This window comes from Ictalurus punctatus, chromosome 27 (assembly GCF_001660625.3).
Source record: "Ictalurus punctatus breed USDA103 chromosome 27, Coco_2.0, whole genome shotgun sequence".
NCBI classification, from domain to species: Eukaryota; Metazoa; Chordata; class Actinopteri; order Siluriformes; family Ictaluridae; genus Ictalurus; species Ictalurus punctatus.
The window spans coordinates 9,891,031-9,912,378 of record NC_030442.2 but is presented as its reverse complement, the minus strand read 5'-3'; the positions used below and the strand labels follow the sequence as shown (position 1 = coordinate 9,912,378).

General features: G+C 38.3%; 1 protein-coding gene across 4 annotated transcripts; it reads left to right on the top strand.

Moving 5' to 3' along the window:
* Positions 1-5,976: 5,976 nt before the first annotated feature.
* On the top strand, positions 5,977-21,273 carry acana (aggrecan a). Of its 4 annotated transcripts, XM_017458417.3 has the most exons (19): positions 5,983-6,210; positions 9,201-9,286; positions 9,538-9,918; positions 10,037-10,211; positions 10,315-10,442; positions 10,528-10,821; positions 11,023-11,349; positions 11,494-11,668; positions 11,810-11,937; positions 12,145-12,438; positions 12,534-12,632; positions 12,740-14,581; positions 14,760-14,873; positions 15,631-15,744; positions 17,536-17,694; positions 17,777-17,859; positions 18,168-18,312; positions 18,418-18,600; positions 19,693-21,273. In XM_017458417.3, the coding sequence occupies exons 2-19, from the start codon at positions 9,208-9,210 to the stop codon at positions 19,767-19,769; spliced, it is 4,797 nt and encodes a 1,598-aa protein (XP_017313906.2). In that variant the 5' UTR covers positions 5,983-6,210; positions 9,201-9,207; the 3' UTR covers positions 19,770-21,273. The 4 variants fall into 4 exon arrangements, with proteins under 4 accessions (XP_047007444.2, XP_047007445.2, XP_017313906.2 ...); XM_017458418.3 differs by lacking the exon at positions 15,631-15,744 and having other exon boundaries at positions 5,984-6,210; XM_047151488.2 differs by lacking the exons at positions 17,536-17,694; positions 17,777-17,859; positions 18,168-18,312; positions 18,418-18,600; positions 19,693-21,273 and having other exon boundaries at positions 5,977-6,210; positions 15,085-15,766.
* The last annotated feature ends 75 nt before the right edge of the window (positions 21,274-21,348 follow it).

Sequence of the window (21,348 nt, the reverse complement as noted above, 5' to 3'; positions counted from 1 at the left end):
ATTTAGAGATCACAATTAGCCTACAGTGCATGTCTTTGGACTGGTGAAGGAAACCGGAGTACCCGGAAAGACTCCCGAAGCATGGGGAGAATATGCAAAATATATCATTATAAATCTTAATTTTATGTACTATGTCATTCAGGGTGGAATTTTCCTTTAATTCACTACTCTTAAACATTTGGAATGACCTGGATGGCTGAAAACCTTTATTTTAGCTTCAAACACAAGATCATCTTAATACATAGTTTCCTTGTATTTCTTGTACGTCAGTAAGTTACGTACATCCATGCAAGCAGTTGGGGAGTATTTTCAAATGCTGACAAAAGAACCAACAGACTAAGCTGGAACTTTGCAAATCTATTACAGTTATCCATCAACCTCTGGCTTTAACGTACAAAAGCAGCTCTGTTAGCAGGCCCTCAGGAGCCCACCTTTCACATGTGTTTTCTATTTAGTGAAGGGTGTTTCGCATATTCCGCTGAGTCAGACTAGTACAACAGGGCCATTATAAATGCTCTGCATCTGTCCATTGTATCAGACCTTACCAACATTTGAGTTACACTGATAGTAAAAGTGTGTTTATTTATTATTGCCTCAAAATTCTTATCAGCAGCTGTAACTGTGTCTGGATTTAAAACCTTATTTGGTCAGTACTTTGCTGCCAAGTCTGCTAGGAAGGGATGGAAAAGAAAATCATGTTATCTTTAAGTGGATACAACAACATAAGCTTAGTGTGTATCAAAAAAAATGACCTCAAAGCCTCAAAGTTATTTCCTTACACGCACTGGTGGTTGTATACCATAACTGGATGTTTATTATAATTGGAACTTTATTAGAAAGGATCAAACCATATTCAACGTGTAAATCCCAAGTAAAGCACAAGCAGTTCCAAAAGCTCTGTTTTATTATTTTTTAAATTTATTATGTATGTTTATATATATATATATATATATATATATATATATATATATATATATATATATATATATAGAGAGAGAGAGAGAGAGAGAGAGAGAGAGAGAGAGAGAGAGAGCATAGAATTTAATCTTATTGGCTTAACTAAAACTGTTTTCTCTCCCATTCCTATGGTCCTTAAGAGAAGTTGGTGGGGCGCCATTATTGAGACTACATGCGCCTTTCATACTCACCTATCCACACCTTTATCCTCATCCTAACTTTATGCCACTTACGGACAGTAAAATCACTAACAGTGAGATTCAAAAGTCTTCAGAAGGTTTTGTTTAATCAATTATGATAAACGAATACAATCTCCACATATCGTATATGGCCAAAAGTATGTTAACACCTGACAATCACACCCATATATGCTTGTGGAACATCCCCTTACAGATCTAGTCTGTTCAGTCTGTTCTAGTCTGTTCAGATCTAGTCAGATCTAGTCTGTCTCCTCTTTGCTGTTATGATAGGCTTCAATCTTCTTGGAAGGCCTTCCATGAGATTTTGGTGTGCCCATTCAGCCTCACAAGCTTTAGTGAGGTCTGATTTGAATCACAGTTGGCACTATTGTCACAGCGGTGCTGTTATAGAAAATTAATCAACACCTTTTAGAATTCAACAATGCTGTGAAATAAATAATGTATAACATAGCGTAAAATGGATAGTTAGGTAATAAACATTAATTGGGGAGCATCTTTTGGTTCCAACTGTATTTACGTTCAAAAATGGCAGCCAGCATCTAATCTGCACACAATAACCTCCATCCATTAATTCAAAGTTAAGATCATTGAGACTCTTAATATCTACAAACCCATTAGAACACTGTGACTTGTGATGGGTGTGCAAGCACGTGTGCAAGTATGTGAAACATGTTAATTGCAAAGAACACAGTCTTCAATCAGCTGTTGAAGCAGGACGAGAAGAATGCCCGCTCTGTCCCATAGCATAAGGGTATAGTGTTCCGTTACTCTCTTCTCCAAACATTCACAGACTTCAGGAAACACATAGACCCTTACAGGAACCATGACTGGTTTGACTTTCTTGTAGGATGAGTGAACTGTGGAGAAATTCATCTCGTGCATATTTAGATTTGCCTATGACGCACCACCCTGGTAATTCTACAGAGAGAAACAGTTAGTGGTGGGAGAGGATGATTTAGTTCTAAGAATTTCAGGAATCTGTGTTTACATTGGCTAAGAAAAAGCCCCCCAAAATAGAGGTTATATTGAGACGTTATATTAATAGTTATAAATGCATAAATGCATCTGTAGTTCATCAGTTACCAACAAATGCACATTTGTTTTTATAGAGATGATTTTGAAAAACGGTTAATCACTACTACGTGTATTATTGGTTTATTGGCTTTTCATGAAGAAGAACCAAATTTGCCCAAAGTAGCAGGCTTGTTAGAGAGAACTCACCAAATGTTGGTGATATTAAAAAAAAAAAAAAGATTTAAACTCAGCTTGTGCAATTCCAACACAGGTAACTGAAACAGAAAGTGGATTCATTGCCTTTTTCCCCCACATAATGCACCATTCTTGTTCCATTTGAACTGTCCAATGCAATGTTAGTCAAGGTCTAACAGTACTGCTGTATATTTGACAGGTTAATGCACATATGTGCAGTGGGGTATGTGGGCTTGTGTTACATAAAGTCCTGTTGAGAAAAAATTGGCTTCACTCTCTCCTGCTCTGGGATTAGCGTGGAACTGTAGACACTCGTGAATTACAAATGCCCTGTTCAATTCCAGCAGGAAGTAAAATAAATAGATACAGCTCTCTCTAAAAACACCACATGAAATTTTAACAGAAGGACACTGTAAAAGATCTCCTGATGGCTGGAAGCATTAGGTGGAAAAACTTCTTTGGGCATCTTAGGGGGTCTAGTGAAAGTCTGTAAAAGTTCATCACAACTGTGTCACAATGTCTTGCTGATATTTACACATTTCATGGTGGGTTTGAACTTTGACTCATGATAAATTCAAATGACTACCTGCCAGGTCTAAAATAAAGTGACACAGTTTAGGACCACTTACATAAAGGTATACCCTGTTCTCCCTGATTGCATACACTTATTAGTCACTAGCTTCCTCTCATCCTCCTGTGAGGCAACATAAAATACATTTGGATGCCACTGGGCAGGATAGTACAAAGCACTTGGAATGACAACTGCCTGAAGGAGCACAGCATTCTCGCACAAATTTGTGAAGAAGCTCATGTATTTCCTCTGAGGTTTGGGTTTTCTCTTCCACAAGACTGGCAATGAGGAGGATGCTTGAACTTTTCAAGCATTTGGCCTTTTTAATGAAAAGAGCTCTTGAGTACATTGAAATGTCCACTGGTCCCCTGAGGCTTAAATTGAAACCGTGTGTGTCATCAATGTCAATCATTTGTTAAAGTCTACTGTTTGGTTGTCAATTATATGATGGAGTCCTTTAGCAGATTTTAATTTGAAGCCACCTGTATATCAAATGATTTTCAATTTAAAACTTTATTCTATCTGCCAACACTTGGTAAAAGCAACTTGTCCCGTTAAAGCTGTCAAATGGGCTTGGAAGATGCAAGATAACATTCAGCATTTGTTCATTCAGCAAAAAAGCTTTGTCTGTTTCTGAGTCCTTGCTGACGATTTATGTGTTTGAGCATCAGGTTGTCTTAAGGCACTGATTTTCAAGAAGTCACATATGTAGTCTTTCGTGCATGGCTAAAACCAGCCATCTATTTAAATCTCATCAGATTTATCATGAGGTAAAATCATGTAAAATATCAGATTCCTTTGGATTTACATTCATGTAATGACCATGAAAGTTAGAGGAAGTTAGAGAAGGGGAAGTTAGAGAAGGCTGGACAAAGCAGTCATACAGCGACACAGTGGGGACCCGTTTGAAGTTTGCTCCAAGCAGTTCAGTTACACTTTTCAGTCAAGATCCAAGCCAGACTGAGAGACCCTGTCCCTCCCACTTTAAACTTTCCAGGGTTTGAATGGGAACTTGTGCTCACAGATTACCCACAGCTACAGCATGTACTGTATTGATGAGGTGATGGAAAATAAGTGCAGTATCCACGAGGCAAGTTAGGTAGATTTTTTTGGTGTGCAGTAGGCATCATAAAGAGTTATGCCCTTAGCAACACTGAAGCTCCTACAGGCTCATTCAAAACACTTTAAATATAAACAGTCCTGATGGAACTGAAATGGCAAATGGAAAACGGTTAGGAAAATTAGAGATGATAACAATAAGAATAACATTACAAATATTCCATTGAATGAAAGTGTTACAGATATTCAGTTTTGGAGTATTTATTGTTTGTGATTTGCTCACAGCAAAATCTCTAATATTAAAATAACAATAGTGTTATCGAATTTAACTTTTGTGAGATGTGTTTTTTGTGTGCATGTTGAACTTACAATATACACATACTGTAAGTGTTCATTTTACACCAAGGATTTTTGCAGGTAGTACTGCTGTTTGTTACCTTACAGTAATTTTTAATATTTTTTACAGATTTTTAGAATTCTAGCAAATTATTGAGAGAAACCACAAAATTGTTTCTGTCACAGCAGCCAGAGGATGGTGATGACCAACAGGGCTATAAATTGAGTGGCACATTCTGGGAAGTTAAAATGTAACTGGATAAATGTTTTGGTACAGGACTAGACATACGTATAACCATTGAAGACGTCAGACCTCAACATTTCCACTCCTCAAAAAATACAATGCCATGCATTTTAATTGCATCAAAAGCTATATTTTGCCACCTAATGTTTTTGAATAACTGCTCTGTCAGGCCAAGCTGATGAAATAAGGCCTCCCTTTCAGCCTCTCCTGCAGGCTTCGTTTAATTCTATTCAGGGCAATGACTACTCGATTTTTTTTTTTAAATGTCTCCATTTGCGCGTTTTCTTTTTAGTATAAACAAAATTTTTATTTTGCAAAGATGCTTTTGTCAGAAGAACATCTATTTTCATAAACTTGCCAAAAGAAAAAACACAGTTGTTGTCTGTTGACTTTAGTCATCTATGAGTCATCCTGACTATCAAAAAGTACATTATGGCTTCTTTAATTGACATTATTTAATGCATTAGGTAATACTAGCATTATTATTAGTAACACAGAACCTGAGGTCTAGTTGCAGTGGGTGGCATGAAGACGTCCCTACCACTGCTCCACCATCAGGAAACATTCTGAAGTTAAAGGCGCGAAACGTTGTTGAACGCTGGTACCCGGCTGACGATCCTGCAGCTGACCTATGTCATATGGAACCAGTGGCAGTGAGCATGCATTAATGGTGCCAGTTTTAGGCAATTGTGCATTAACATTGCCAGTGGGGCTTGCTACAGCCTTAGTCATAGTGGATGCCTGCATCGTTTTGGTTGTGTTCGGCATGTTGTCAAGGTTGAAGGACGAGAGAGGGAACCCTATGGGCACCACAGGAGGTGTAACAGTCAGAAATGCCATAGCAGGTCAACATCTACCTATGTAATTAATGCATTAGTTAACATGAACAAACCATGTATTTCAGCATTAATACACCATAAGCAATATTAACAATGTACTTACACTTGTACTAATTAATGTTTTATTTTAATAAAAGGATAAATAACCTAATTAATTACCTGCATAAATCAATGTTCATCCCATCAGTGAGTAAACTTTTATTGAATTTATATAATTAATGTACCAAGCCCTGAATTATCATGTTTGTGGTTGTTAAGTGGCAAAATGAAAAAGTAAGTTGGAATGACATAATAAGTGAATGGTTTGTTAATGTTAACTAATGCAGCAACGTTCTTGCACCATTTTTTTTTACAGAGGTAAGAAGAATTACACAAAAGATATAAATGAGACCATTTATAGATCGTCAATTATTCAATTACAAAACATCCTTGTAATCTTTACCCGCCATAACTCTCGTCACGCGGATCTAAATGGATGTGCGCCATCACGCGTGCTCGTTGCGCACAAGTCGCGGACCATTACATCATTTAATTCAACACATAATCAATGCCAGAATAAAGTAAAGCTGCCTTTGCACCCTCCCCTTACAGCGCCTCGGTGTCCTGACAGCCTGGCAGGATTCTTCTTTCAGCCGGCTCTTTCTGCTCCGCGCTCTGAGGAGACACACAGCTCTCCAAACGCACCTCTGTCTGTTTGCACGACCGAGAGTCAGTGGAAAGATCAAAGACATTTGCAATTCAGAGAGGATTATAGTTTCTGAGCTGCATTAACAGGAGATCCTTTGCAACAAGCAGGTAGGTTCCATTTTAATTTTTTTTCTTCTTCTAGATATTGCAATTAATAACCATCTTGCTGTGAGCTTAGGTCTTAAATGAACAGTTCAAGTGTTGAATTAACACCACGTTGTTGATGTAACATCTACAATGTCCATTTGTCATCACCTTCTGTAAACAATGTGGGTGTTAATTCAACACTGAGAGTTTTAATGTATAGAAATCAAAAGCTAAATCAACTTAATATCCTACAGTGTAATATGCATATACTGTATCTGTAGAAAGCCCATTTTCAAAAGTAATGAAAAGGAAATATATATTGCATTTACTTTACCATTATATATACACTAAATGGATTTTTCATTATTTTTTATTGACTTCCTTTCTATAAATACATGTATTAATGGTTTCAGCATTAATATGGCTATTGATGAAGGGAACACTAGAACGAAGTCTAGAAGACATCCATTAGGATGGATTTATAATAAGAAGCATGATAGTGTATGACACTGACAACTTCTACATAGTTTCCCATTTTTGCTGAATGAAAAATTGCCAACCTTATATTATTATACTATAGGCCAATTCTGTGTTTTTATTTTCAATTAATTTATCCAAAAAAAAAAAGAAAGTAAAAATCTCTAAGTGTCCAGTCTTAAGTTCATTTCATTGCAAAGGGACTCAGTGCTGTTTGTGATATGATCCTATATTAATTACACCTTCAAAGTATTAATAATAAACATAATTTTTCTATTTCAATTTATACACATCTATATTACCCTAAAAAGAAAAAAGCTATTTATAGGCCCTGTATGTTATCATCACTGACACAGCCATTTCTTATATACAGCCATTCAGACTTTAGAGCGCTGAAAGAGCCAGATACTCATATGCCTCAGCTGCAGTTGTGCACAACCACACAGATACAGCACCAACACTAAGTCATTATATCTGTCATACGACTATCTGTATAAGCCTCTGGTTCTTTGAAGGACACCTCTTGAAAAGCATTTGGAATGTTACATGGTGATGAGGTTTGAAAGGTCATGTCAGACTGTGAGTGAGAAAGTGACATTATTTTCTGCAAGAATATACTACAGGAAAAAGTGCCAGAATATTCCTTGCATATTTTCTAGCCATTTGAAGTGCTGTTTTAATACTTAACTACAATGCCTTAACGGTGATGGCCATAGTGTTAAATTTGAACACAATCAACTGCTTTTACAAGAGGCCATAAAAAGCACAAGGCATGTTGCCATATATTATCTAGGAGGATATTTCCCATAGAAATGTGCCAATGATACTTTTTATCAGTCAGTTCCCAACAGCCCAGTCTCTAATTATAGTCTAGAATTCTTTTACAGTGCCACAAAAAACATTTGGTGTATTTTCAAAATGACAGATTGTTTAATATGCTGCATATCAGCTGAGGTTGCTTTGCTTTTTTTACACTACCAGCCAAAGAGTGTATTTTTGCTAAAAAAAAAAAAAAAAAAGTATTATTTCCCGTTGAGTCACAGAAATCACATCATTAATTTCTATAGCAACATAAATTTTAAGTTGTTGCTTAGTGTGAAGTGAGGCAGGAGTAGCAGGGAGGTAGACAGGAGTAAAGTAGAGTGAGAATAATGTGATCAAACTGATTTTTCGTTTACTCGGCTATGAATAAGACCCTCTTGACTTCTATAAATATGAATATTCTCTGTATAGGAAGAGCTACTGAACATAAATCCACAATCACTCCTAATTACTGGCCAATACTGACATACAATCACTTGAACTACAGTAAACCTAAATCTGAAGCTTTCCTTGTGAGTCACATATTTTCCAAACACTCATTTCAGGAATAATGTAGAAACAGTGGGCCTTTTCTTTATTCATCCCATTGCTGGCATCTGGTCATAAATTAATGACACACTAACTTGCAAATTGCCTGATGTGGTGGTGATGGTCCACAGAATAGTACCATACAGCAGTTTAAAAACTAATAAGGAATGATTAGGCTATTACTGGTTTGTCTCCAAAAACTGAAAATTACTATGTGGTAAAGTGGTATGACAAAATTCCAAGAATCGGGTAACCGTTAAAAAAAGGTTCTCCTTATTGGTTCTTAAAAGCACACTTCACTCACTTTTGAAGCAACATCCTTGATTATTGCACCTACATCACGTCCTACAGCTGTAAGGGTCTTTCAGGACCTGAGTATATCATGCATAAACACATCAGCATGTACACTGGATTCGATTGATAGGCTAATGTCAGACAGGGGATTATGGAACACACAAAATGATCAAAAGTGTGGCTTCACTTTTCAAAGCAAACTGAAGACACTGCCAAATGCAATAAATGTGGAAAACTAATTTGCTGAAAAGGAGATTGAACCTAAATTATGTCAACGCATTTATCTCAGCATGATATAAAGCTCCAGCAGTGTTTGAAGACTTGCGGGCTCCAAGCCTGAGTTCAACAGACCCCATGCTAGCTAGTCCTTCCACCTCGCTAGCTAGTGCTTGCACCTCGCTAGCACATCCGTTGCCTAGGAGACACTATTCTCTTTGGCAATGAAGGGAAAACTGTCCAGGGAGAAAATGGAGGAGTGCCACAGAGTGGTCATGACATTTGTTATAAAAGGGCTAAAGGCCTTTACAATTGTCAAATCATTTGTCACCCTAATTTAGGTAGGCAAAGTTAAAAGGATGAGACAAAAAGTAATCAAAAAGCAGCTTTTACAGTATTGTTATAACATTAAAGTACTAAACCCCAAGTACACTCCCTCCTCCAGTTCCTAATTCTCGCAGAGTATGAATTCTGTGCTCTTACAAAGACTTCTTGTTCTAGGCAAGTTTTTTTAGGCACTTCTAGCAGACTGGTTTAGTATTGGAAATATAAGGTAGCATACAAGGGTGTTGGTTCTACTTTTAGGTACACTATTAAGTATACTTTCCAAAATATTATTTCTCTGGATATGCTGAATATTTTACACATTGGCATAATAGTTATCTGACTTCTAGGTGAGCCATGACATCATTGCTGTTACTGTGTTTGTGTCTTCGGGTAATTTCTGCGAAATTGACCTATCATGACTACTTACATATGGGTGAGTAAAATTCTATGTTTGAGTTCATCCATTTGTATAAACCAGTATTAGTCTTTCAGTTTATGAATCCTCACAGATTCTCCAAGTATTTTTAACTCTGAACTTTTTGCATTTGATCAGGCAAATTATTGAATATTGAATATGTACTGTTATTATAGCAAACCTTTTTTTTGCAGTATCAGTGGTGTGTGCATGTATTATAGCTCTATGTTGTCAGTTTTGTAATAACTGTTTTGTTGCATGTATTCCAGAACCAGAAACCCTGAGTGTTAGTATTCCCATTGCTCAACCTCTCCAACCCTTAATGGGAGATACACTGGTTCTGCCCTGCTATTTCCTGGATGACACAGCGCCTGACCCAGGTGCTCCCACCATAGCTCCTTTGTCCCATCGCATCAAATGGAGCATCAGCACCAAAGAGACGACCACAGACATTTTGGTGGCCAGTGAGGGTATCGTGGCAGTGAACGAGAAGTACACGGACAGGGTTCAAATGGTGGCATACCCCACCAGCCCCACTGACGCCACCATTAAAATCACACAGCTTCTTTCAAATGAGTCTGGAGTGTATCGTTGTGAAGTCATGCATGGAATCGAAGACAGCCATGATTCTGTCAATGTCCAGGTGCAAGGTAATGCCACATCTTATATATATATACACACATATATATACAGGGGTGCTGATATTGTTAATTGTCAGTGTAAAGAATTAAGTCTGGAATGAACGAATATATATAACATTTTTTCTAGGCATTGTGTTCCATTACCGTGCCATTACTTCACGTTACACCCTGACGTTTGAGAAGGCACAGGCAGCCTGTATTCAGAATAGTGCTGTGATTGCCACACCTGTGCAGCTACAGGCAGCATATGATACAGGGTACCACCAGTGTGATGCTGGCTGGCTTTCTGACCAAACTGTTAGGTCAGTTCAGAGAACACTTTATAAAAATTAGGTGCATTTATTTTAATGTTCATCATTTCTCTATATTCTTTTATATAATGTTGTATTTTGCTGCTGATGAAAGGTATCCTATCCATGAACCCCGAGAGGAATGCTATGGTGACAAGTATGAATACCCAGGAGTGAGAACGTATGGAGTAAGAGATGTAAACGAGACCTATGATGTGTATTGCTTTGCTGAGAAGATGTCAGGTATGTCACAAATGCAAACTTCAGGCAAATTCTGATTTTTAAACGAGCTGTTCACACATTAATTTCATCCCATGTCTTGCTACAGGGAGGGTGTTCTATTCAACATGCCCTGAAAAGTTCACCTTTGCTGAAGCTCAGGCCCAGTGTGCTAAGCTGGGTGCTAAATTAGCCACAACTGGGCAGCTCTACCTGGCCTGGAAGGCTGGTATGGACGAATGTAATGCAGGCTGGTTGGCGGACGGGAGTGTCCGCTATCCCATAAACATTGCCCGACCACAGTGTGGAGGAGGTCTACTGGGTGTGCGCACTGTGTACCGATTCATTAATCAGACAGGCTACCCTCTACCAGAATCAAGATATGATGCTATCTGTTACACAGGTGCACATATTGGGTTTTATTTTCTGTTTCCTACTTTAGGAACTTTTCGTGGATTTACCCAATTTTGGCTTAGTATTGCAAATTATGATACATTTAATAGTTGTGTTTCCCAATAATGATGAATCATAATGAATAGCAAATGGGTCAGTTTACCCACAGCCACTTTGATTTAGTAATAAAATCTGCTTTTATCTTGTTTAGACGAGGAGGAAGAGGGCTCAGCCATATCCAACATCTTCCCAGATATACAGACTACAGAGGCTACAAATGACGTAGTAAGTGTGGATATGGTGACAGACAGCCCACCGGTGTTTATTACGCAGACCTCCACTGAGAGTGAGCTAAAAGGCCAGGTTGAAACCCACAAACCCCCCACCACCACTGCTGACTCCTGGTCTGTGGAGCAGAATGTCACACAGCTGCCTCTGTCTTCACCACCCAGTATCATTGATGACCTTATAAAAGTGGTGACTGCACAACCTGAAATTGGATCAGAGATTCCTGAGGAAAATGCAACTTCACTTACTGGTAAAAAAGAAAATAATAATACAGAGATCTGGTGTATTAGTAATAGTCCTTCTTTGTAAAAAAATAAATAAATAAATAAATAAAATATATATATTTTTTTTACTACAAATGCATCACATTTTATTTCTCATCTCTTCCATTCAGGTGTTGTCTTCCTCTTCAGACTAAGTCACAGTCGCTATGCTTTTACCTTTTCTGAGGCTCATCTAGCCTGTCAGAACATTGGTGCAGTGATTGCTAGTCCTCAACAGTTACAGGCTGCCTATGAAGCTGGCTATCACCAGTGTGATGCAGGCTGGCTGATTGACCAGACAGTGAGGTAATTTTTTTTCTGGAGTTAACTTCCGATAATGTTTTTAAGTTATGATGACATTTATTTGTATAATAAGGAAACAAAACAGAAAACAAATAAATTTCATGCATATTATTTACTGGGTTGTTTTTCTTACTCAAAATGAAGGTATCCAATCATATCTGCACGAGAGAAATGTTCTGGTGATTTGGAAGATTTGTCCGGTGTGAGGTCTTATGGTATACGACCTGCCAATGAGCACTATGATGTATACTGCTACATGGACAAACCAAGAGGTATGATGGTTCCAACTTCAATGCTCTTTAACAAATTTAGAGACTCAAAGTGGATTTGGTTTGGTTCATTGTAAGAAATGTTACTACAGCTTTTGGTTGAGTTTTTTTTTCTGGAATTACAATTAATTTGAAGCATAACAATATAAACCAAAAAAAAAAAAAAAAAACGAAATAAAATAAACAGTCACACTTACCATTTTCTTCCAGGGAATGTTTTTCATGTGAGTTCATTTGAGGGTTTCACATATGATGAAGCAATGGCTTATTGCCAGGCCCAAAACGCCTCCTTGGCCTCCACAGCTGATCTGTATGTGGCCTGGAAGCAAGGCTTTGATAAGTGTCGTGCTGGCTGGCTCATCGACCACAGTGTCCGCTATCCCATTAATAATCCCAGGCCTCGGTGTGGAGGAGGGAAATCTGGAGTCCATACAGTCTTTAAGTTTCCCAATCAGACTGAATATCCTGATGTGCACTCCAAATTTGATGCCTACTGCTTGAAAGGTATTAACACTTAAATACTTGCAACCAAATAGTATGTGAGAATTGTCTACAATTACAAAGCTTATAGATAAATATATATTAACTATTTTTCACAGTTGATTTCCAATTATATCTTAATGAGACTGGATTGAACATGACACTTATTGAAGAGGAATTGGTGAACCTGACCTCAAGAACTGACCTTTCTATACCTGGTAATGGATCTTATTGTCTGTATCTAATAATATTAAGTCTAAGCTTTTATTACTTGGGGATAAACATTTTTACTGCCCATTCTTCTATTTTCCCTGTATTTCCATAGTGAACCCCACCATTACTCCTCCCATTCCTGTGGACTTCTCTGGTTCTGGTTCAGCAGACCAGTCATCTGGGACCAGTGGCTTTTCTGGTGATGTATCAGCTAGTGGAAGTGGGGAGCAGCCGAGTGGGGCACATTATAAAGAAGGAGAACTTTCAGGATCTGGACTTCCAAATGGGTCTGCAGGTTTAGGAGAAGAAATTTCAGGATCTGGACAGCCAAATGGGTCTTCAGGTTTAGGAGAAGAAATTTCAGGATCTGGACAGCCAAGTGGGTTTTCAGGTTTAGGAGGAGAACTTTCAGGATCTGGACAGCCAAGTGGGTCTTCAGGTTTAGGAGAAGAAATTTCAGGATCTGGACAGCCAAGCGGGTCTTCAGGTTTAGGAGGAGAAATTTCAGGATCTGGCCAGCCAAGTGAGTCTTCAGGTTTAGGAGAAGAACTTTCAGGATCTGGACAGCCAAGTGGGTCTTCAGGCTTAGGAGGAAAACTTTCAGGATCTGGACAGCCAAGCGGGTCTTCAGGTTTAGGAGGAGAACTTTCAGGATCTGGACAGCCAAGTTGGTCTTCAGGTTTAGGAGGAGAACTTTCAGGATCTGGACAGCCAAGTTGGTCTTCAGGTTTAGGAGGAGAACTTTCAGGATCTGGACAGCCAAGTGAGTCTTCTGGTTTAGAAGGAGAACTGTCAGGATCTAGACTGCCAAGTGGAGACATGTCTGGCTCAGACCTTAGTGGTGATGACTCAGGCATAAGTGTGACCTTCTCAGGAATTGACACAATATTGTCTGGGGATGCATCAGCTTCAAGGACACGTCAGGAAGCTGGGGAGGGAAGTGCAGCGATCCTCACTTTCATGTCAGGTATGGGTTCTGGTTTTTTCAGTGGGGATGGGTCTGGATCAGAAAGTGGCTCAAGTTTTGGTTTAGAAGAGAGTGGGTCTACGTCAGACATTTTCAACATCTTGGGAGAGAGCAGAAGTGGAGAATCTTCTGGCATTTCTTCAGGCCTTGGTTCTAGCTGGGAGTTCTCTGGATTCAGTGGTTTTTCATCAGGTTTGATATCCTCTGGAGATGACAGTGGCTTCTCTGGGCTTAGTAGCAGTGGTGAAATCATGGTGAAAGGTCAGTGGGTGGAAGTGTCCACTGCTCCAACCCTCACAGCTCAGGAGCTGGGTGGAAGTCATATGCATATCAGTGGATCTGGAGATCTACATGAGTCTGGTTTGAGTGGCTCTAGTGTGAGTGGAATTGGTGATTTAAGCAGCTCTGGAAGTGGTTCAGGATTTCCTTCCATCACCTTTTTGGACTCAGGCTTTACTGATCTCATAGACTTATCCAGCAGAGAACAAGAGGCTTCTGGACTTTTGATGTATGGATCAGGGGAAGGGAGTGGTGATTTCTCTGGAGTCTCTGGTCTTCCATCAGGAGGCACATCAGAGGCATCAGCCAGCGGGAATATTATATCATTTACTGATGAGAGCATGGTGGAAGTTTCTTTTAGATCCACTCAAAACCAGGAGCTCAGAAAAGGACCAATTGAGCAAAGTGGGCGGGAGAGTGGACCATTTTTTAGCAGTGGGGACCGCCATACTACTGTTTCAAGCGAAGATCACCATCCCACATCCCTCCCTCATGAAGACCCAATTCATTCAACTGATGAACCAACAGTTCTAGTTCCCTCAGGGCTGTTTAGTAACAGTGCACGGCCACAAGAAATCTTGTCAAATGCTGCTGAACCCTTCTGGGAATATGATTCTGTGACTCCTGCATCTATGGCTGGCACCACTACAGACCCTGCCTTTTCAATGAAGACCCCAACTGTCTTAGAGGTCCCAGCCATGGAGGAAGGTAACTTAGCAATTAGCAATACTAGCAATACTAGTATTAATTAGCAATATCACTGTCATTGAATATTAATCTAAAGATACTAAACTCATGAGCTAAAAAGTTGTAAGGTTTGCTGCCCTTTTGCACTTTTTCAAATATTTCAGTTTATGTTTTCCTTCTGTCTATATCTGTATCCTAGCTGCTGTGGACCCATGTAACCCAAACCCCTGTGGTGCTGCTGCGTGTTTTGTGCAGGATGGGGTTGGCATGTGTCGCTGCCCACCTGGGGTGAAGGAGGAAAAGTGCCATGCTGGTAAGTCACTTAAGCTGGCTTTAATTTGTATTTAAAAAATGCCAAAAATTTCTCATTAGATTAATGTGGTTTTCTAATTTAATTTGATGTGAGATATTCTATTGCGTGCATCTTTGTCACAATGATCTAATTCCCATTAACTGTTTGTGTTTTAGTGTTTTCTCTCATTAATGGAACACTTCTCTCTATCTCTGTCATTGTTCCCTGTCAGTGTGTGTTTTGGGGTCAATTTGCTTGTGCCTGATTGTCATCCTCATCCATTTCACAGGTTGTGTGGCATGTGTGTGGGGATATCTGATTCTACCTGATATATTTACAGGACCTCACAGTTATCAATTCAATTAATTGATTGTGCACCCATGTGTTGTTTTTATTCAGCTCTGCCTTTGCTCAAGTATGGCTTAATCAGCACTATATTTTCCAGCCTGCTACACACCTGTTAACACCTGGTACATGGCTTTTCCTTCTTCTTGATATGAATCTGGACCTTGTCCTGATGCAACGCTTTGTGAGATATATGTTTAGACCATTCATTTTAAACCACAAGGGAAACGGTTGAATATATTCCAATCATTCAAGCAATTTCCTCTCAAACCATTTGATGAACTTGTGGTTTATTGATTTGAATGGATCAGATAAGCATGTTGCATGGCTCATGGTTTTTGATTTGATCAGCGCCTGTGTTCTACCTAGGCATGACCCAGCTCAAGGGTCACTTTGTAGTCCCCAGTCTTAACCGCAGAACCTTTATTTTCAGAGGTTGATGTGTGCCATTCAAACCCTTGTGCCAATGGAGCTACGTGTGTGGAGGTACAGGATGCTTTCAAATGCTTATGCCTGCCCAGCTATGGAGGGGATCGCTGTGAGATCGGTACGAGGTTGGCTTCAGCTAATTCTACTAACAATCTCTCAAAAACAACCAAACCTGATGCCATGAAAGGCAGTCTCAGTTCTCCAATAGCACTGGCTGGTCATTTGGTGTCATTGGTGTGCTGGAACATGCTTATATAAGACTAACTAGCCAGTCATGTTTTTGCAAAATGGTGAGTGGTTGGGGAAACTGTGGTAGAGGAAAAGGTGATATAAAGGAAGAAGTTTATAATTTACTGGTCAGTATGAAAAGGCACCTGGGGGGAAACAGACATGTCCCTCAGTGACTCAAGCAGGTAGGGAAATAATAACCCTGTGCCTGTGCCTGTGCTCGTTACGTTTTCTATTTAGGCATAACACCAGACTGTTTTTGCCCTCTTCATTTTATTTTCTATGTTTATTCCTGACATATAGAAGTGAACGGTGAGTTAACTTTGTGCTAAGGACAATACCCACTCCCTTACAGCATTTATGGTTGTATACAGAAGATGTATTAATAGCCTTTGGTGTGATACATGTGAGATATTTCAGTAACACTTTCTTCCTATGCTATATTCTATAATAATATATCCTAGTATATTCATAATGCATTATAAATGTATTTATGATGTGTTACACAGCATAAATAATGGCATTAGCATATATAACTGTTCACAGTTACTTGCATAACACTTTATAAAGCTTGAGTATATGTTTTTATAATGTACATAATACATTATAATTACATAGTACATAGTGCATTATAATTATAAAGTATTCTTTCATTTTATTTTTGCTTTTTTTATTTGATGCTATTATTCTTTTAGTATTCTGTTTACCATATGAGTCTTCTACCTTTTAATATATATACACTTATCATAGTAAGACACTGGTACTGTCATTTTTATATTTATTTATTTTTCTTCCTTACTATTCTTACTGTCATGCTACTATAAGACTTTAATTTCCCCATGAGGGATTAATAAAAGATTAACATCATAATATCAAGTCTTAAAATTATTGTAGACACCAATGCAACAATGCACTATAGCATAAGACACTATAACGCAATAATGCAGACCTGTGTTTTAGTGCATCAACGCACTGGTGTCTGTATTATTTTTGTGAACAGATATTATAATGCATTATGTCCCCTGATATTACGTTATGTTATGCATGTAACTGTAGCTGTTTATAAGCAGATTCATGCTGTAATGTTAGCCACCACAAAGTACTACTTATACTAGATAAGCCATTCTACAGAATTGGTGCAAACTGCTGTCCCACAACCAAAAAACACATTTAAAGCATTTAAGTATTCAAGTCTTAGATGTTTACTAATATCCTTCTATTATCTATTGAAACTCACAATAATATATAAAATATCAGTTAGCTTAATACATGTAAACTCATCATTTATTGGGTACTTTCAATTGGGAGGAACCCTAACCCCTAAATTTCAACTTATGATAATGATATTGAAATAATTTTTGCATTTTATTCCATTGTTGTTATTAAAAATATATTTGGTTATGGGACAGTAGTGCACCAGTTCTGTAGAATGGCTCATATAGCATGTGATAAATGCTTTTATAATGCACTATGAATACAGGATTTTTATGAAATGCTACACACATATTGCTAATGCCAACAAAATTCCAAACCCACTTGTCCATCTAATAATCTTTTGTCTTCTCAGCTGAAATGTTATGTAAGTATTTATATCCAACCCAGCTTGTACCAGGATATAGCATCAAGTTTGCAGCTCACTGGAATAAACTGTGATCCCCACTCCCCTCATATGTCACTGCAGACATAGACACATGTGAGGAGGGCTGGACTAAGTTTCAAGGTAACTGTTACCTGCACTTTTCGGAGAGAACAGTGTGGGAGGAGGCTGAACTACAATGTCGAAGCCTTGGAGCTCATCTGGTCAGCATCACCAACCAAGAGGAGCAAGTATTCGTTAATTGTGAGTGAAGTCGAAAGTCAACACAGTATGTCTGTATGTGGATGTGTCTTTACCATTATAACGTAGTGTCTCTTTTCTTTAGCCCATGCACAGGATTACCAGTGGATTGGACTAAATGATAAGACTTTTGAGAATGACTTCCAGTGGACAGATGGAACCCCAATGGTAAGTATGTTTAGTTCATGTTGCTGAGAGAAACAGCCCAGTTTTTATATAATGTACAACCCGAATTCCGAAAAAGTTTGGACAGTATGGAAAATGCAAAAAACTAACAAAACGTGTCATTTGAAAATTCTATTCGCCCTGTACTATATTGAAAACACATTATTAACACATTATGTGATGTTTTACTTTGTGAATTTAATTTATTTTTGAAAATATACACTCATTTCAAATCTGATGACTGAAACACACTCCAGAATAGTTGGGATAGTCAACTGTTTACCACTATGTAACATCAACTTTCCTCCCAGCAATATGAGAACTGGAGGCCTAATCAACCGGATAACTATTTCAACTCTGGCGAGGATTGCGTGGTGATGATCTGGCATGAAAACGGGCAGTGGAATGACGTGCCTTGTAACTATCATCTACCATTCACATGCAAGACTGGCCCAGGTATGTAGTCATTAAAATATAAATAATCTAGACCATATATTTACTCTAGTTTAATCTATCATTTTCTCAGTCATTCAAAAGATATTAAAATGAGCTTTTCCTCAGTCACATGTGGCCAGCCTCCTGAACTAAAGAATGGCAGGTGGTTTGGGACTAAGAAGGAACACTATCAGGTCAACTCAATAATCAGATATCAGTGCAATGATGGCTTCCGACAACGCCATCCACCTGTAGTCCGCTGCATGGCAGATGGACACTGGCAGAAGCCACAGGTGGAATGCATACCCCGTAAGTGATGTGTTTACACTTGACTAGGAAAATAGTTTTTCCATATAGTTGTTGTATGGGAGCACAGTGGCTTAGTGGTTAGCATGTTTGCCTCACAACGCTAGGGGTTGGGGTTTGATTTCCGCCACTGCCACGTTTTCCCGTGCTGCAGAGGTTTCCTCCAGGTGCTCCAGTTTCCTCCCCGAGTCCAAAGATATGCATGGTAGGCTGATTGGTATGTCCAAAGTGTCCATAGTGTGTGAATGTGTGTGTGATCCTGCTGCGATGAATTTCCACCCTGTCCAGGGTGTACCCTGCTTTATGCCCGATGCTCCCTGGGATAGGCTCCAGGTTCCCCACGTCCCCTGAAGGATAAGTGGATATTCTGATATCACAGAATGGATATTCTGATATTCTGTTGTACACTCACTGTCCAGTTTATTAGGAACACCTATAAACCTGCACATTAATGCTATTATAGGAGCTCACTGAAACTCTTAAGTTAAAGATTAGAAAAAGACCAGGCAATCCTCAAATGTATTCTTTTACATGATTGTTGGTCAGTACGGTTGAAGATTGGTCAAACATCGCCTGGTCTTTTTCTAATCTTCAACTGACGAGTTTCAGTGAGCCTGTGCCCAATGTAGCATCAAATTCCTGTTCACAGGAGTGGAAGTCAATGTGGTCTTCTGCTGCTGTAGCCTATCCGCCTCATGGTTCAACATCTTGTGCATTCTAAGATGCTTTTCTGCTCACCACGGTGGTAAAGAGTGATTATTTTCATTACTGCCTTCCATTCAGCTCGAAGCCATCCACTGTTTCTGAAATACTTAAATTGTCTGGCACCAATAACCATGCCATACTCAAAGTCACTGTGATCACATTTTCCATTCTGATGTTTGATATAAACATTAATTAAAGCTCTTTACCTGTATCTGCATGATTTTATGCATTGCACTGCTGCCACATGATTGGCTAATTTGATAATTACATGAATTGGCAGGTATACAGATGTTCCTAATAAAATGATAAGTAAGTGTATGTATGTATGTATATTATATTGGAATGTGTTTTTTTAATCATTTATATAACTATCATTTTTTGATATTTTAGAAATCAAAAGAAGACTACTGAAGAGATCTATTAGGCGTGAATCTGCTAAGAGGACATCACTGAGGAAGCAACTCTAATGACTTAAGAAGAAATAGTTAAGAGATTTTTTTTTAGATTTAAAATCATTTAATTCTTATTTTTCATGACCTTGAATTGAAAATGCATTATGTATTAAAAATTGTTATTTTTAAACATAAGTACCCAACCTGTATATAGTGTCACTCCCAACATGTTGTAGTGCTTTGATAAGAAAGAAAAAAAAGTAATCTATTTTATGATTCTTTTCCACACCTCATCCAGTAAGCCACTTTATTTATGAAAGTAGTATTTATTCCCATAGTTAGTGTAATTGGATCTCTGAACTTGCACCTACTGAATCAGATTGTCTCAAAGTATCAGCTGAGTTTTACAAAAACCTTCCAGAGGAGGATCTTTCATCCAGACGGTCTGGAATTTTGTAGCAAAAGGGAACAGCTAAGAACTTTCTGCAATCCTTCTTCTGAGAGGAACAATGAAATAGGTTTCTGGGATTTATTTGTTACTTTGGACACAATTGTATTCAGTTTGCAAGTTACAAATTTTTTTTATAGCACTTACTGTATACAAGATAGTACATAAAATATTAAATTATGTGAAGTATTATTTTCATCTATAGTCTATCAGAATGGATAGTGAGCCTAGAAAAAAAAATTATAGCCATAATTAAGAAGGTTTACATACAACTAATTTATTTCATACAAATTATCAAAAAAAGTGTCATTTTTGATACTTCTGATGACAGTAATGTGAAATTAAGTGTATTTATTGATTTCTCACAATATTATATTCTACCTGGCAATTTGACTTGGTTTGCCCATCTCCTTAGGCCTAAAAAAACAGATTAAAACAATACATGCTACACAAAAGCATTAATTTTGGCAAAAGCAGTGCTCGATGGCCAGATCCTGTCAAACTGTCATCTTGGACATGAACATAGATAGTTTGTGCCATATATTTCCTTGTTTGTGTCTGACGTTAAGCTGTGCAGGGCACAGTACTATATGAGCATCATCCTCTTTAAATAGATCTCATTCCCAATTCTCAGAAGACCTCATTGATGTTAGCTTTTTTCTCTAATGCTTTTCAGCTACTATCAGTTATAACATGTGCCTTATGAATGTCTTTCTTATGAAATACCCGGTTCTTGGGTTTATTCTTAATCAATTAGGGGCTGTGCCTCTCTCTTCCCCAAGCATTTGGTGAACTCTTAGAAACTCTAATCTTGTTTTCATCATGAATGTTGAACTGATAAGTGCAACACACTCAGTAGATATCCAGGAAACAAATGCAGACTTCAAGATAGAAGACTCACATCTTTGTATTGGGATAAGAGGATAAAGAGAGGTGACTAAGCCATGCTGAAGAAGAGAAATGTACACTGAGCGCCAGAGGTTGCCATCAGATTTGACTGTTATCTTTTCAGTTATTCGCAGATGACATCACACAGTCTGTTTTTGCTTGAATAAATGTATTTTTACATAAACAAAAGTGAAGAGATGAGAAATGCCAAATAAAACATTCCACAGATCATTTTTTAAGCAAGGATTGAAGTCATTGTGTATTCTTGGAAGAAAAAACAGATCTACAGTCACAAGCAAAGAAAGTCACACATCTGGT